Source organism: Pristiophorus japonicus, chromosome 5, assembly GCF_044704955.1.
Source record: "Pristiophorus japonicus isolate sPriJap1 chromosome 5, sPriJap1.hap1, whole genome shotgun sequence".
Classification (NCBI taxonomy): Eukaryota; Metazoa; Chordata; class Chondrichthyes; family Pristiophoridae; genus Pristiophorus; species Pristiophorus japonicus.
Window position 1 is genome coordinate 223856623 of NC_091981.1, and position 17470 is coordinate 223874092.

At 43.9% G+C, this 17470-nt stretch overlaps 1 protein-coding gene across 1 annotated transcript in view; it reads left to right on the top strand.

Moving 5' to 3' along the window:
• rundc3b (RUN domain containing 3b) overlaps window positions 1–17470 on the top strand; it is a 171912-nt gene that overhangs the window by 143344 nt on the left and 11098 nt on the right. The window contains exons 8-9 of the mRNA XM_070881341.1: window positions 4953–5110; window positions 16459–16605. Coding sequence (XP_070737442.1) covers window positions 4953–5110; window positions 16459–16605 — 305 coding nt within the window. The remainder of the gene's footprint in view (window positions 1–4952; window positions 5111–16458; window positions 16606–17470) is intronic.

Sequence of the window (17470 nt, forward strand, 5' to 3'; positions counted from 1 at the left end):
AGTCCCTCGGAATCGAGGAAGACTTGCTTCCACTCTTAGCATGACCAAGGATCAGCCTTGTGGCTCTTCTCTGCACCCCCTCCAGTGCTTGAATGTTTCTTGTGTGTCTCAAGCAAGCAGAATTGGACATAATATTCAAGCTGCAATCTGATGAGAGCACTGTAATTTGATCATGACTTCCCCTGACTTGTTTTCTAGTGTTTTGGCTATGTAGTGAACATTCTCGTTGCTGGTCATAGGAATGTGGGAGGGGAGGACCTTGAGACAATCACTATCACTAGGGGCGTAGTGCTGGACAGGCTAATGGGACTCGAGGTAGACAAGTTCCCTGGTCCTGATGAAATGCATCCCAGGGTATTAAAAGAGATGGCGGAAGTTATAGCAGATGCATTCGTTATAATCTACCAAAATTCTCTGGACTCTGGGGAGGTACCAGCGGATTGGAAAGCAGCTAATGTAACGCCTCTGTTTAAAAAAGGGGGCAGACAAAAGGCAGGTAACAATAGGCCGGTTAGTTTAACATCTGTAGTGGGGAAAATGCTTGAAACTATCATTAAGGAAGAAATAGCAGGACATCTAGATAGGAATAGTGCAATCAAGCAGACGCAGCATGGTTTCATGAAGGGGAAATCATGTTTAATTAATTTACTGGAATTCTTTGAGGATATAACGAGCATGATGGATAGAGGTGTACTGATGGATGTGGTGTATTTAGATTTCCAAAAGGCATTTGATAAGGTGCCACACAAAAGGATACTGCAGAAGATAGAGGTACGTGAAGTCAGAGGAAATGTATTAGCCAGCCAATTCTCTATCCATGCTAACAGAAAGCAGAGAGTCTGGATAAATGGGTCCTTTTCGGGTTGGAAATCGGTGGTTAGTGGTGTGCCACAGGGATCGGTGCTGGGACCACAACTGTTTACAATATACATAGATGACCTGGAAGAGGGGACGGAGTGTAGTGTAACAAAATTTGCAGATGACACAAAGATTAGTGGGAAAGCGGGTTGTGTAGAGGACACAGAGAGGCTGCAAAGAGACTTAGATAGGTTAAGCGAATGGGCTAAGGCTTGGCAGATGGAATACAATGTCGGAAAGTGTGAGGTCATCCACCATTGGGGAAAAAAAACAGTAAAAGGGAATATTATTTGAATGGGGAGAAATTACAACATGCTGAGGTGCAGAGGGACCTGGGGGGTCCTTGTGCATGAATCCCAAAAAGTTAGTTTGCAGGTGCAGCAGGTAATCAGGAAGGCGAATGGAATGTTGGCCTTCATTGCGAGAGGGATGGAGTACAAAAGCAGGGAGGTCCTGCTGCAACTGTATAGGGTATTGGTAAGACCACACCTGGAGTACTGCATGCAGTTTTGGTCACCTTGCTTAAGGAAGGATATACTGGCTTTGGAGGGGGTACAGAGACGATTCACTAGGCTGATTCCAGAGATGGAGGGGTTACCTTATGATGATAGATTGAGTAGACTGGGTCTTTACTCGTTGGAGTTAAGAAGGATGAGGGTGATCTTATAGAAACATTTAAAATAATGAAAGGGATAGACAAGATAGAGGCAGAGAGGTTGTTTCCACTGGTCGGGGAGACTAGAACTAGGGGGCACAGCCTCAAAATACGGGGGAGCCAATTTAAAACCGAGTTGAGAAGGAATTTCTTCTCCCAGAGGGTTGTGAATCTGTGGAATTCTCTGCCCAAGGAAGCAGTTGAGGCTAGCTCATTGAATGTATTCAAGTCACAGATAGATAGATTTTTAACCAATAAAGGAATTAAGGGTTACGGGGAGTGGGCGGGTAAGTGGAGCTGAGTCCACGGCCAGATCAGCCATGATCTTGTTGAATGGCGGAGCAGGCTCGAGGGGCTAGATGGCCTACTCCTGTTCCTAATTCTTATGTTCTTATGCAATTGCTGATCTGCACTGATGGGGCATGAACATTGAGTCTATTAAAACTCTCAGTCTCTTACAACTTTATCTCTAATTAGTTCAACGTGGATTATGTATATTGCCCATTTTTTTCCTCCAGTGTGCAGTACTATGGGATGAAGGATGGTGAATAATATTTTTTCACCAATTTTTACAAATGATGGTGGAAGTGAGAATGTAAGTGTACCAGAAGACAATGCAGAACTATTGTTCGAGAGAACTGTCGGAAAGGAACTGGCTCGTGGAAGCAGAAACTGCAGCTCTGTGCTATGATCGGAGTGCAGCAGTGGGAGAATGTCTGGCTCTATTATAAACTCAGCATTGTTTGGCTGTTATTTTTCAACTTTCCAAGATCTGGCTGGAAAAAAAAGAGAACTTCTAGAATTGTGAACTTATGTGCCTGCTTTAATTGCAGAACAAAACTGAAAATGTATCCATAAATAGATAGATAAATGCGTCCTGTTTTTGAGGACATCCAAAGCAGCTTCGGGGGACCGCTTCCATTTTGCTGCCAGGAACATCTATCACTTGTCTTCAGCTTCCGAGTTCTGACTGCAAGTCCATGTAGTTCCCAGCTTTACCTTCACGCTAGGTATATCGGCATTCCCCAGTTCCCAGCTTGGTCCCTTCTTAGCAATTTTGAACCTCACCCCCACTCCCAGTCAGCCAAACTTAGCTCTGCCACTATTGCTGTTAATTAAAATCAGAAAGCCAGCAGTACCTTCACCCTTCCACATTTGTCTTGTATTTTTTTTTCCATGTAGTAGGTTCCTAATTAAGAAAATAAACAGTTCGTGGATTTCTCCAAAACTTGTGGGGGTTGGGGGCAGTGGCGGCATGATTCAACTCTCTCCTGTTTTTCTTTCTCTCCTTCAGCGTTATCTTTGCTATGCTCACATCTGCTTTGGTTGAGATCAGAAGTGAACGCTCTGGGGTTTCCTCTTTCATGCTTTCATATCTTTCACACTTCCTGCAGTGTGAAAATATTGAGCCATATCTTTCATCATCCATTTACTGCACCTTCCATTGATCTCAGCAATTAATTGATCTTCAGAGCCAAATTCTATTTTCATTACATGGGATTCAAGAAATTTTGAATAAGTGATTTGGAGATTGCATTTGCAATTCTGACCATTTATTCTGGTGATTGAATAACTCTAATTAGGATTCTGGGATTTTCACCAGTTTTGAGGACTGCATTCTGTTATTATGTGTGTCTTCTCATAACCACTGTAAATACTCAAAGTTCAGTGCTTCAGTAACGTTCTCTTCTGCCAGGTGCGAGCTTTTTCATTTCAATCCTGCTAACCTCCCAACGGCTGCTTATATACTTACACACGTCCAGGTTGATATTATTGAAATCAATACTGTTGCCACAGGATATAGTACAATTGAGGTTTATTTTAAACTGATTACCTGTGACTTGTAAATCTTTTACAGCTATAAAGTAAATCCATTAAATACCAGTATTGGTGCAGTAGCATTGCAGGACATTGGTGAGGCCACACCTGGAGTACTGTGTACAGTTCTGGTCTCCTTACCCAAGCCATACTTGCCTTAGATGAAGTGCAACGAAGGTTCACTGCACTGGTTCTTGTGATGAGGGAATTGCCCTATGAGGAGAAATATGAGGCCTATATTCCATGGAGTTTAGAAGAATGAGAGATGATCTAATTGAAACATATAAAATTCTTAAGGGGCTTGACAGGGTTAATGTTGAAAAAATGGTTCCCCTGGCTGGAGAATCTAGAACATGGGGTCACAGTCTCAGAATAAGGGATCGGCCATTTAGGACTGAGCTGAGGAGTAATCTCTTCACTCAAAGGGTTGTGAATCTTTGGAATTTTCTATGTGGATGCTCAGTTGTTGAGTATATTCAAGACCGATAGTGTTAGATTTTTGGGAATTAAGGGATATGGGGCTAGTGCAGGAAGGTAGAGTTGAGGTAGAAGATCAGCCATGATCTTGTTGAATGGTGGATCAGGCTCGAAGGGCCAAATGGCCCACTCCAGCTCCTATTTCTTACATTCTTATGTATACTCTCCAAATGGCTCATTGTTGATTTTGTAGGTCACAAAAATATAATGCTCTGGTTAGTTCAGAAATAATCTCGAATTTCAAATAAGCACTTAGATCGATGTTGAAAACAAAATTCCATCATGCCTTTTTCTATAGACAAACATTTCATTAGTAAGGAGAATTTGTAGTGGAATAGCCTTGCACTGAGGAGATGAACTTTCAATGTTGCATTCATGTGTATCTGCTTAGCTCACTTACAATTTGGTTTCCACTATTCACGCTGGGTGAAGGCTGTGAGCACAGCATCATTCAGAAGTTTAAAAGTGCTGCTCCAGCTTTTTTGGTGGAGTTGAGCATGATCCATGTGAGGACAGGTGCAGTTTGTCTCTCTCAAACAGCAGTCTTGATCGAATAATATGTGAGTTTGGATTATTATTTTCAGTATCTGGAGATGAGGGGATTGACTTGTGAAGATAGGTTGAGTAGATTGGGCCTGTACTCATTGGAGTTCAGAAGAATGAGAGGTGATCTTATTGAAACATATAAGATAATGAGGGGGCTCGACAAGGTGGATGCAGAGAGGATGTTTCCACTCTTAGGGGAAACTAAAACTAGTCTCAGAATAAGGGGCCACCCATTTAAAACTGAGATGAGGAGGAATTTCTTCTGAGGGTTGTAAATCTGTGGAATTCACTGCCCCAGAGAGCTGTGGAGGCTGGGTCATTGAATATATTTAAGGCGGAAATAGATTTTTGAGCGATAAGGGAGTAAAGGGTTATGGGGAGCGGGCAGGGAAGTGGAGCTGCGTCCATGATAAGATGAGCCGTGATATTGAATGGTGGAGCAGGCTCGAGGGGCCTGCTCCTTCTCCAAATTCTTATGTTCTTATGTACTTGCAGAGTGAAAAAATATTTTGATAAACTTGGCCTGCTGATGTGAGTGGGATGCTCGATTTTGTATTTTTTTAAAAAAACATCACTTGAATTGTATACTTGTTTCTAGGGCTACCTGGAAGAGTTGGTACGTTTGCGAGAAGCTCAACTTGCAGAGTCAGTCGCTCAAAACACACTTGTTCTACAGAGAATGGAGGAGACGGACCTGAACCACAAATTGGAGAAAGAGCAACTGGAGTTCATCATCCTGGAACTCCAGGATCAGCTGTAAGGAATATAATTGTGCACCAGTGCTCGAGTCCCATTTATTAAATGCACCTTGCATCGTCTTGTTTTAATGCAGCATTTATCAGAAGCATTGGAGACTATGCTGTCTTAGTTATGAAGATAGACTGGAGAGATTTGGAGCAGCCTGGAACACAGGCATTTGGGAGGAGGACTTGTAGAGGTATACAAGATAGTTAAGGAATGGAAAAGGTAAATCAAGAATATTATTTTAAATTAATTTGTGAGAGTGGGACAAGGGAACACAGTTTCAAAATAGTAAATGGTAGAGTTACGATTGATCTGGAAGTTCTTCAAAGAATGGACTTCCAGATAGACTATTGGAGGCAATAATCCTGGAATAATTTAAGAAACAATTAGATGTAGCAATTGGGGGGCTGGGGGACTCGACATGGACTGTAGCTTCTTGCTGTGCAGATTAATTTAGAGGGGTTGAATGGCCTTCCTCGTCTAGATCTCATGATTTTGTCAAAATAGAACATCTTGAAAGGATGTTTCTTTTTTTTTAAAACTCGTAGAATGATGAATACAATTTGCTTCACTAATTTAATCCTTTGAAGGCTAACAATAACTAATATTTGGCATTTGCACAAATGGAAATGGGGAGGGGGAGGTGTAGAGGAAAAGCAAGACCTTACTTGACAAGTAATGTGCCACTGAATAGTAAATGAGAAAAGGTAGTGATTTAAAAATGAGACAACCGGTTGATTCCATCAATTATTCAGGTATCTACAATTCCTTGCAACAGTCCATGAAAAGCCAGTTTTTGTTGTTTCCTGGCTTTATTTGGCAACTAATTAGTCAATAATACAATGCCATTTATTATGTCCAGGATTCTGTATTAGCATGAAGGCATTGCCCCTTTTTATCACCCCCAAAAGATGCAATAGTTAAAATTTTGTATATCATTGTTAATGTCTATTATTGCTTAATTATATATAGATGCCAGCTGTTGAACATGTGGTTAGCATTACAAATCTGTTCATTTTTTAATATTCTTATCCCCTACCTCTTTATTTCCTTTCTACCTCCTCTCCTGCAACAAGCCCTGTACGTATGGATCAAAGGTTGGCATCTAAGGCACTTCATTCAATTCTATCTGTGATCATCAAGGTTATTTATTTTTAAACATCTAGATAGAGAGAATGCAAGAGTAATGTTGTCCCACAAAATAAATACTTTCTAATTGGCTACAGAAATCACAATAATAAAATGGAATCCAGTCTAAACTGCTAATCGTTCTGTGGATTTGCCCAAAAACAGTTAGCTTTATATCAAACTAGGAAAAAAGACTTGGATTTATATAGTGTCTTCCATGACCACCAGACTTCTCAAAGTACTTTATAGCAAATTACGTACTTTTGGAGTGTAGTCACTGTTGTAATGTAGGAAATGCAGCAGCCAATTTGCACATGGCAAACTCCCACAAACAGCAATGTGATAATGACCAGATAATCTTTTTTTTTAATGTTGATTTAGGGATAAATATTGGCCAGGACACCGGGGATAACTCCCCTGCTCCTCTTCGAAATACTGTCATGGGATCTTTTATGTCCACTTGAGAGAGCAGACGTCTTATTCAAAAGACGGCCCCTCCGACAGAGCAGCACACCCTTGATACTACACTGGAGTGTCGGCCTAGATTTTTTTTTTGTGCTCCAGTCCCTGGAGTGGGACTTGCCTCCACAACCTTCTGACTCGGAGAGCTGACAGGAAGGCACAGCAATTGCACTTTCTGGCCTTAAAAGGACATAAAAGTGACTTTAGCATTAGAATAATGGTTTGTGCATCATTGATGAGACCTTAACTAGAGTATTGTGTCCAATTCTGGGCACCACACTTCAATGGATGTCAAGGCCTTGGAGAGAGTGCAGAGGAGATTTACCAGAATTATGCCAAAGATGAGGGACTTCAGTTATGTGGAGAGACTAGAGAAGCTGGGATTGTTCTCCTCAGAGCAGAGAAGGTTAAGAAGACATTTACAAGATGTTTTCACAATTATGAGGGGATAAGGAAGAACTGTTTCCACTGGTGGGTTAGTCAATAACTAGAAGACACAGATGCAAGATAATTGGCAAAAGAGCCAGAGGGGAGATGAGTTTTTTTTACGCAGTGACTTGTTATGATCGGGAATGCACTGCCTGAAGGGATGGTGGAAGCAGATTCACTAGTAACTGGATATATACTTGAAAAGGAAAAATTGCAGGGCTATGTGGAAAGTGCATGGGAGTGGGACTAGTTGGATAGCTCTGTCAAAGAACCATCACAGGCACGATGGGCTGAATGGCTTCCCTCTGTGCTGTAAAATTCTATGTGGTATAATGTTCCTGTGTTTATAAACTGCCGTATTCTCCATCTTACTGTGAGCAGTGCCACAGGAAGTCTGCTGGGTTTCACTGCAAGTTTTGCAGTGCCACAACCATCACTTTAATGATATATTTCAGAACTTTGTGCTGCCATAACTGATTCTGCCATTGTTGGGTCTTGTGAAGATGAGCATAACAATGGTACATAACGGGGGAAAAAAAGAATTGAAATGCAACCTACAGAGTTGCTTGTCATGCACAGTTCTCTAGTGATGTGACAGCTGGTGTCGAGTGCCACTGGAATGAAGTGATTATTTTTGGGAGGTGGGGAGGAGGCTGCAAGTTGCATTTTTCAATATATTCATAAGTTGAGTGAGTATTATATAAATAAAAATGCCAGAACATACTCATGATGCACAGACACTGAAAATTGCAGTGTGATATAATCATTGCTAAGGCAATTATTTTAAAATTCAACAACTCCTTTTAGTACCTAGGTTTTTAAAACTGTAATGTCCTTACACACTACTATAAATTCACACGAGGCACATTCTGCAGACAAGGTCACTCTGTGACCTGAACCTTTATTTACAGGACCAAGGAGTGATGACCCTGCGTGGGACCTCCCTTTATATACCTGGATGACCAGGTGAGGTGTGTCTCCCACAAGTTCACCCCCTGTGGTCAAGCTGTGCATTTCTTAGATGTATACAGTATGCAGTGTTGTTATGAGGGTTACAGTTACATGAAGGTTACATACATGACATCACCTCGCCCCCCCCCCCCCTCCCCAAACGTCTTATGGGGTCAAAGATTAAGTCTTTCAGGCGGTCGACGCTGTCTCGTGGAGCGCCACAGTTGAGGCTCTGGTTGTTGAGCCTTGGCATGTGTCTCTGTCACCTGTGGTGATTCCGGCTTGTCCGGGCTGGCCGCAGGGACTGTGCATGCTGCTGAGAGTTCTTGTTGCTCGTTCACTGGCGGTGGTGTGGGCAACATCTCATGATCTTCCTCAGTGTCCATGCTGAACCTTTTTTTTACTTGGTCCAGATGCTTGCGGCATATCTGTCCATTGTTAAGTCTGACCACTATGACCCTATTCCCCTCTTTGCCAATTACAGTACCCTCGAGCCACTTGGGCCCCAAAGCGTGATTAAGAACAAATACGGGTTCATCAATTTCTATACATCTCCCCTTTGAGTTACGGTCATGGCACTCATTTTGGGACTGGCGCTTGCCCTCAACAATGTCTGACGGACTGGATGAATGAGGGACAGCCGAGTTTTAAGTGTACGTTTCATGAATAGTTCCGTGGGTGGGACTCCCGTGAACGAATGCGGTCGGGACCTATAGGCCAGCAGGAGGCGCAATAGGCGGCATTGAAGGGAGGGTCCTTGAATACGGAGCATGCCTTGTTTTATGATTTGGACCGCACGTTCCACCTGGCCATTGGAAGCCGGCTTGAACGGTGCCATCCTGACATGTTTGATGCCATTACCCGACATGAACTCCCAGAATTCATAGCTAGTGAAACACGGGTCGTTGTCGTTAACCAGGATGTCCGGCAAGCCGTGGGTTGCAAAGAACGCACGCAGACTCTCCACAGTGGTGGATGTCGTGCACAAATTCAATATGATGTACTCGATCCATTTCGAGTACGCATCAACAACAATGAGGAACATTTTTCCCATGAATAGGCCTGCGTAGTCTACGTGAATACGTGACCATGGCCTGGTGGGCCAGGGCCACGGACTGAGTGGGGTCTCCCTGGGGGCATTGCCCAGCTGGACGCACGTCATGCACCTGCGAACACAGTGTTCCAGGTCTGAGTCAATTCCCGGCCACCATACTTCTTTAGCACGCTGCCTGGGTGCTCGTTGTGGAGTTCCCTGATGAAAGCTTCCCTTCCCTTCTGGGGCATGACTACCCGGCTACCCCATAGTAGGCAGTCGGCTTGGATGGAGAGCTCATCCATCCATCTGTGAAACGGTCTGACCTCCTCGGGGCATGCTCCGTGTGCGGGCGTCCAATCCCCAGTCAGGACACATTTCTTAATCAAGGATAGGAGGGGATCTCTGTTGGTCCAGATTTTGATCTGGCGGGCTGTGATGGGGGAGCCTGCGCTGTCAAAGGCTTCAACGGCCATGACCATCTCAGCGCTTTGCTCTGCTGCCCCCTCAGTGGTGGCCAGTGGAAGCCTGCTGAGCTCGTCAGCGCAATTTTTGGTGCCTGGCCGGTGCCGTATGGTGTTCTACGCAGCCAGCGTGAGAGCCCATCACTGTATGCGAGCTGACGCATTGGCATTGACAGCTTTGCTGTCTGACAACAGGGATGTTAACGGTTTGTGGTTCGTTTCTAACTCGAACCTTCTGCCAAAAAGGTACTGGTGCATCTTTTTCACCCCGTAGACACATGCGAGTGCTTCTTTTTCAACCATCCCATATCCCCGTTTTGCTTGGGAGAGCGACCTGGAGGCATAAGCCACAAGTTGGAGTTGCCCTCATCATTACTCTGCTGCAACACGCACCCAACCCCATAGGATGATGCATCATATGTCAAAACCAATTTCTTACAGGGGTTGTACAGAGTCAACAGCTTATTAGAACAAAGCAGATTCCGCGTTCGATTGAAAGTCCGTTCCTGACAGTCCCCCCAAAACCAATCGCAACCCTTACGCAGGAGCACGTGTAGTGGCTCCAACAATGTGCTTAAGTTCGGCAGAAAGTTCCCGAAATAGTTCCAGAAATGAACGCAACTCCGACGTGTTGCCGGGCCTGGGTGCACGACGAATCGCCTCCGTTTTGGATTCGGTAGGCTGGATCCCATCTGCGGCAACCCTCCTGCCCAAAAACTCGACCTCTGGAGCCAAAAACACACACTTGGACTTCTTTATTCGCAGGCCTACCCCGTCCAGTCGGCATAGCACCTCTTCCAGGTTGTGGAGGTGTTCCTCGGTGTCTCGACCCATGATAAGGATGTCATCCTGAAATACGATTGTTCCAGGGATGGATTTGAGCAGGCTTTCCATGTTCCTTTGAAAGATAGCAGCCGCTGATCGAATGCCAAACGGACACCTGTTGTAGACAAACAGCCCTTTGTGCGTGGTGATGGTGGTCAGTAGCTTGGATTCTTCGGGCAGTTCCTGGGTCATGTAGGCTGAAGTGAGGTCCAACTTGGTGAACAGCTTGCCGCCTGCCAGCGTGGCAAAAAGATCCTCCGCTCTCAGAAGCGGGTATTGGTCTTGTAGTGCCACAGATCCTGACCGAGCCATCCGTTTTTAGAACAGGGACGATGGGGCTTGCCAAGTCGCTGAATTCAACAGGCGAAATTATGCCCTCTCTTACCAACTCACTCTCAATTTTCTCCCGCATCACATACGGTACAGCTCTGGCTTTGTAGTGCACTGGTCTGGCGTCCGGGGTGATGCATTGGTACCGTTGAATGTCCCGACACCAGGTTGAAATAGTGACTTCAATTTCTGTAGGACCTGTGAGCATGAACTTCGCTCCACAGATGAAATGGCGTGCACGTCCCCCCATTTCCAGTTCATCTCGGCTAGCCAGCTCCTCCCCAAAAGCGCGGGACCATTTCCCGGGACAATCCAGAGTGGCAGCCGGTTCTCTGATCCATTATGTGTGACCACCAACATTGCACTGCCTAGCACTGGGATGATCTCTTTGGTGTACGTCCGCAGTTGCATGTCAATGCGTTCTAGTTTGGGTCTGTTAGCTCTGAGTGGCCATAGTTTCTCGAATTGTTGGACACTCATAAGTGACTGGCTGGCTCCTGTGTCCAGCTCCATGCGTACCGGAATGCCGTTTAATAGGACTTTCATCATCATTGGTCGCGTTTTTGTGTATGAGCTGTGGATGTTTGCCACGTGAACCCGCTGAACTTCAGTGTCCATTGCTTTGTCCCAAGCATCAACCTGCCTTGCAGACCCCTCTTCTGGTTCATCTGCCTCGTAAATTAGCCTCGCTGCGGGCTTCCTGCACATTCTGGCTAAACGTCCACTGAAGTTACAATTTCTACAGATAAATTGTTGAAACCTACAGGTTTTTGCAGCATGTCTGTCCCTGCATCTCCAGCATGAGTTGAGATTGTTGTGAACAAAAGGGCTGTTACCAGGCATTCCTCTCTGATTGTCTCTTTGATTACTCTTGAGCACTCTGTTAATGGGTGCCAATGGCCCCATCCCGGGACGCATTGTCCACCGTGATGGCGTAAATGTACATTCAACCTGCCATTGTCTCTGTTGAGTACCCACTCTAGAGTCTGTTGCAGCCTGGGTGGTGTCGAATTGCCCTTGCCTGCCTGCAGGGTTCTGAGTCGCGTTTACAGTGTTAACTCCCTGATCCATCGCCACGTTGGAAGCAGAGTTGCGCGCATATATTATCTTGGTTTCCTCCTCCCCCGCCATGAAGGTCTGAGCCATCAAGGCCGCTGCTTCCAAGATCAAGTCCTTGGTCTCAATTAGCTTTCTGAAAATGCCCTCAATAAAAAAATCCCTTAACATCTCCCCCCTGCAGGCGTCTGTGAACTTAGAGGCTGGCCAAGCGCCGAAGGTCCGCAACGAAGTCCGGTATGCTCTGTCCTTCTCGACGTCTGTGTGTATAGAATCGGTGTCAGGCCATGTGTATACTGCTCGCTGGTTTGAGGTGCTCACCGATCAGTTTGCTGAGCTCTTCAAAGGTTTTGTCCGCCGGCTTCTCGGGTGCGAGCAGGTCTTTCACCAGCGCGTACGTCTTAGGTCCACAGCTGGTCAGTAGATGCGCCCTTCGCTTGTCAGCCGCTGCATCTCCCAGCCAGTCCTTCATGACAAAGCTCTGCTGGAGCCTCGCAACGAAATCGTCCCAGTCCTCACCAACACAGTACCGTTTCTCTGTGCTACCGGTGGCCATTCTCGTAAGTCGTTGATTCCCGTTTCTCGTCGCCAAGTGTAATGTCCTTACACACTACTATAAATTCACACGAGGCACATTCTGCAGACAAGGTCACTGTGACCCGAACCTTTATTTACAGGACCAAGAAGTGATGACCCTGCATGGGACCTCCCTTTAATAACCCGGATGACCAGGTGAGGTGTGTCTCCCACATGTTCACCCCCTGTGGTCAAGGTGTGCATTTCTTAGATGTATACAGTATGCAATGTTGTTATTGGGGACAGAGTGTAGTGTAACAAAATTTGCAGATCACACAAAGATTAGTGGGAAAACGGGTTGTGTAGAGGACACAGAGAGGCTGCAAAGAGATTTAGATAGGTTAAGCGAATGGGCTAAGGTTTGGCAGATGGAATACAATGTCGGAAAATGTGAGGTCATCCACCTTGGGGGGGGGGGGGAAAAACCAGTAAAAGGGAATATTATTTGAATGGAGAGAAATTACAACATGCTGATTTGCAGAGGGACCTGGGAGACCTTGTGCATGAATCCCAAAAAGTTAGTTTGCAGGTGCAGCAGGTAATCAGGAAGGCGAATGGAATGTTGGCCTTCATTGCGAGAGGGATGGAGTACAAAAGCAGGGAGGTCCTGCTGCAACTGTACAGGATATTGGTGAGGCCGCACCTGGAGTACTGAGTGCAGTTTTGGTCACCTTACTTAAGGAAGGATATACTGGCCTTGGAGGGGGTACAGAGATGATTCACTAGGCTGATTCCAGAGATGAGGGGGTTACCTTATGATGATAGATTGAGTAGACTGGGTCTTTACTCGTTGGAGTTCAGAAGGATGAGGGGTGATCTTATAGAAACATTTAAAATCATGAAAGGGATAGACAAGATAGAGGCAGAGAGGTTGTTTCCACTGGTCGGGGAGACTAGAACTAAGGGGCACAGCCTCAAAATACGGGGGAGCCAATTTAAAACCGAGTTGAGAAGGAATTTCTTCTCCCAGAGGGTTGTGAATCTGTGGAATTCTCTGCCCAAGGAAGCAGTTGAGGCTAGCTCATTGAATGTATTCAAATCACAGATAGATAGATTTTTAACCAATAAGGGAATTAAGGGTTACGGGGAGCGGGTGGGTAAGTGGAAGTGAGTCCATGGCCAGATCAGCCATGATCTTGTTGAATGGCCGAGCAGGCTCGAGGGGCTAGATGGCCTACTCCTATTCCTAATTCTTATGTTATGTTTATGAAGGTTATAGTTACATGAAGGTTACATACATGACAAAAACCATGTTCAATTAAGTATGATGTGAATGTATATATAGGAGGGAGTAACAGGTTGTTTTTTGAAATATAAAACTTCAATCTGTACCGACATAAAAACAGACGTATTCACACCTAATCTACTAAATTTCTGAATGTCTAGGTAAATAAAAAATAGGAGTAGGCCACTCGGCCACTCGAGCCTATAAGCAGAATTGCTATTCTTGAATTTACTGTGTAGTAGATGTACTCATACTCCCTTATTTGCAACTTACTTAATTGAAATTCTGGTTTTAACGCAACCATTTCTAAAGTCCCTGTATTGCCAAATATGAAAAGTTTGCTTTATTGCAATTTGCAAATGTGGCATGCAGAAATCCTGCTTTAATGAGACTTGTCACCTTTGAACCTGAGGCTTTCAGCTCTCCATCTAATTGGGTTCAGTGGTCAATGTGCTTGAGCACTGGCTTGCCCTGGCGCTCACTTGTTAGTGAGTGGTGGGGGGGAGGGGAGAGGTGTGTGGGTGGAGGGAGTTGATTTTTCCAGTGGCTAAACCAAAAATAAAGCGGTGGGGATTATCGCTGTGCGAGCAAGTGGATATTTTGAACCGTTTGTAGGAATTGAGGATTCAAAAGCTAGTCGCACAACAGTATGGCATTTCTGAATCTCTGGTCTGAAGAATACTCAAAAGAAAAGCGGTGCCTTGAAGGACTGGCATTGAAATGAGTACCAGATGGGAAATGGAAGTGTGAAAGTAAGATGGCAAGTGTTGAAGAGCTGCTTAATGACACAAGAGCTCAGAAAATACCACTTGACCGCTGTCTGTCGAAAACTAAAGGTAATGAGTTTGCCAAAGACGTTGAAAGCTTAGAAGCATCAAATGCATTCCTGTGCCGCTAGAAAGTGAGACACAACCTTGTTTATAAAAAGCTGTGTGGTTAAAAAAGCAGAATAATAAACCGCTATGCATGCACGGTCTGATTGGTTAGCAGAGTGTCCACCCTGCCTGATGAAGCCAATGCAAGAAAAGGAGAGAAGGTGAGCGCTGCCCTATTGAGAAAAGAACACTGTATATTGTTGTCATGTTTGATGAATTCTGTGCACTAGAAGGGAAAGTGCAAAGGTTGATTTCTTCTGTTCTCCGCCAAAATAAGGATCACAGAATTCTTGCGGCATAAAAAAGCTCCTGAGACATGAGTATTTTCTTTAATTTTTAAGATGTTATAAGATGTAACACTGTATTCACCCATGTTGTAAGATGTTTGAAATTTAGATAAATAAAGGTTGTTATGCACAAGCCTTGGTTTTGTTGCTCCCACTTTAAAGAATTTTATCACAATTTAGGAGTTTGTCCCCAGTGGATGCAATTGAGTGGGTTTCACTGTATTTTTAAACTAATTCGATTTAAATCAATAAAGCCTACCCCATGTACAACAACAACAACTTGTATTTATATAGCGCTTTTAACATAGAGAAACAGCCCAAGACGCTTCATACGAGTATTATGGGACAACAAATTTGACACCAAGTCGCATAAGGAGAAATTAGGGCAGGTGACCAAAAGCTTGGCCGGTTGTAAGGAGAATCTTGAAGGAGGAAAGAGAGGCAGTGAGGTTTAGGCAGGGAGTTCGAGCTTAGGGCCTAGGCAACAGAAGGTACAGCCACCAATGGTTGAATGATTATAATCAGGGATGCTTGAGGGCAGAATTAGAGGAGCGCAGACATCTGGGGGGGGGGGGGGGGGAAAGAGGAGGAGGTTGTGGGGTTGGGGGAGAATACAGAGATAGGGAGGGGCGAGGCAATGGAAGGATTTGAAAACCAGGATAAGAATTTTGAAATCGAGGCGTTGCTTAACCGGAAGCCAATGTAGGTCAGCGAGCACAGGGATGATGGGTGAGCGGGACTTGGTGTGAGTTAGGACACGGGCAAACGAGTTTTGGATCACCTCTAGTTTACATAGGGGAGAACGCGGGAGGCCAGCCAGGATTACATATTTGTGACTGGTGTCCCCTTTAATTAACAGAACCACTATAAATAGATGTAGTTTTATGATATACTGGGGCTTCCAGTGCTGTGCCATACCTTTACATTTAAACTGTGGGGCAGATTTTATAGCAGATACCAATGCACAGTCTTCCACATGCAGTCATTTCTGATCATGGTCCTTTCCTGATGGGGGAGGGGAGTTAGTGGAAGCCAGTAAGTGAAAATTACATCACTGGTCTACACAGGCAGTCCAATCACTCAGTCTCCATTGCCGGAAAAAATGGCATTTAGCACCACCAACTGGTAGTTTTTTTTATTTGCTACCAATGGTGTTACTGATTTTGGAGCAGCTCAGAAAGGTTGGTGCCTCTCTTCTCTGGAGGCAGCTGCATTGCTTCACACATTTTACAATGTCACCAAGATTGAGGCTGCTCCTGGTGGCAGTGGTGTAATTTAAAGGGGCCATGAGAGTCCCATTGTATATATTGCCTCTAACAATGCAAGAGTAATATTTGCTGTTTGTTTGGTTAAGATTGGTTGAAAATGAAACACATTATTTGAAGATATTGTCAGATATCTGAAACATGAATTCAAAATGATTAAAAATATTAGGTAACACAATTGCATTATTGGCAATGAATTGTTGTAGCAATGTTACTGGTTGTGTATTGCAACCATTAAAAAAAAAAAAATTTTTTTCCTCATCTAATTGCAAAAATAAGATCAAAAACAATCACACTTTGGAAGGTAAATAAATATTTACGGGTGAAAAGTAGCAGCACTAAATATAATACACTGCAGTCGTATGGTGGGTGTGAGCTACTAATGTGAGAAATTTGGGGCATTATTGGGAATTAGTTTACTTGCCAAAATCATATTGAACACCTTTTCTTACAGGGCAGTTTTAAAAAATAATGATTTGAGGTCAAGACAAGAATTAACCGCACACCTTACCAATCAGTGGCCCTCCCCAGGAGCCCTGGATGCAGATGCTGTTGCTTTGGATACACTTCTGTACAGAAAACAGTGTGGGCAATGGGATGAGTATGTTCACATTTCATCTTAACACTTCCATTTTTTTTTAAATTATGGTTATTCTAACTTGAAAATGATTTACCCATCAGCCTACCTTGCTGTGGTTAACTTGAGGTTTTTAGTTGCTCATATAAGGATGACTTTTTCTGATGAAAGATCATTGAACTGTAACATTAACCCGATTTCCCCTCTCCACCAATGTTGCCTGGTCTGCTGAGTATTTCTAGTATTTTCTGGTTTTATTTCAGATTTCCAGTTCTCTTGTGTGTGATTCGATTTAAAAGACCTTGTGGGCAGTTTTTCTTTTTTTTAATATCTAGGTCGTCATGGATTTTTTTTTAAAAGAGGATTTCTCCTATTAATTCTTTTTCCTATTTTTCTTCACCCTTCTGGTCTTTTCAGACCGCATACTACCTGTAGCTAAGAGAGCATATGACTTATTTCCAATGCTCTACCAATGCTGCTTTGAAGTAGCCACCAGAGACTAAGTGTGTCATACACACACGTCTTTCTTTTCATTTTTATCATTGGCTCTTTTGATATGAAGTTTATATATTTTCGTTAATTAGTAGTTGACAAAAAATATGGAGTCAAACAAAATATGAATCATTGGTGGAAACCAGAAATTTTTACGACCAATATTTTTTGCCATCGTCCAAGTTTGTGATTAATGCGTCGTTAATGTCTTGTTGTCGCAAACGGCCATTTCCTATCCACAACTGATCATTACTTTTATTCACCATTTTTTAGAATTTGTTGGTAATCTATGACTCTTCAATCTTGATGATTTCACAATGAATAAAGCATCTGCTGATATCACATTGCATAGTTTAGTCAATTAGTTACAGCAGAAAAATAAACTGATTTTTTTTAC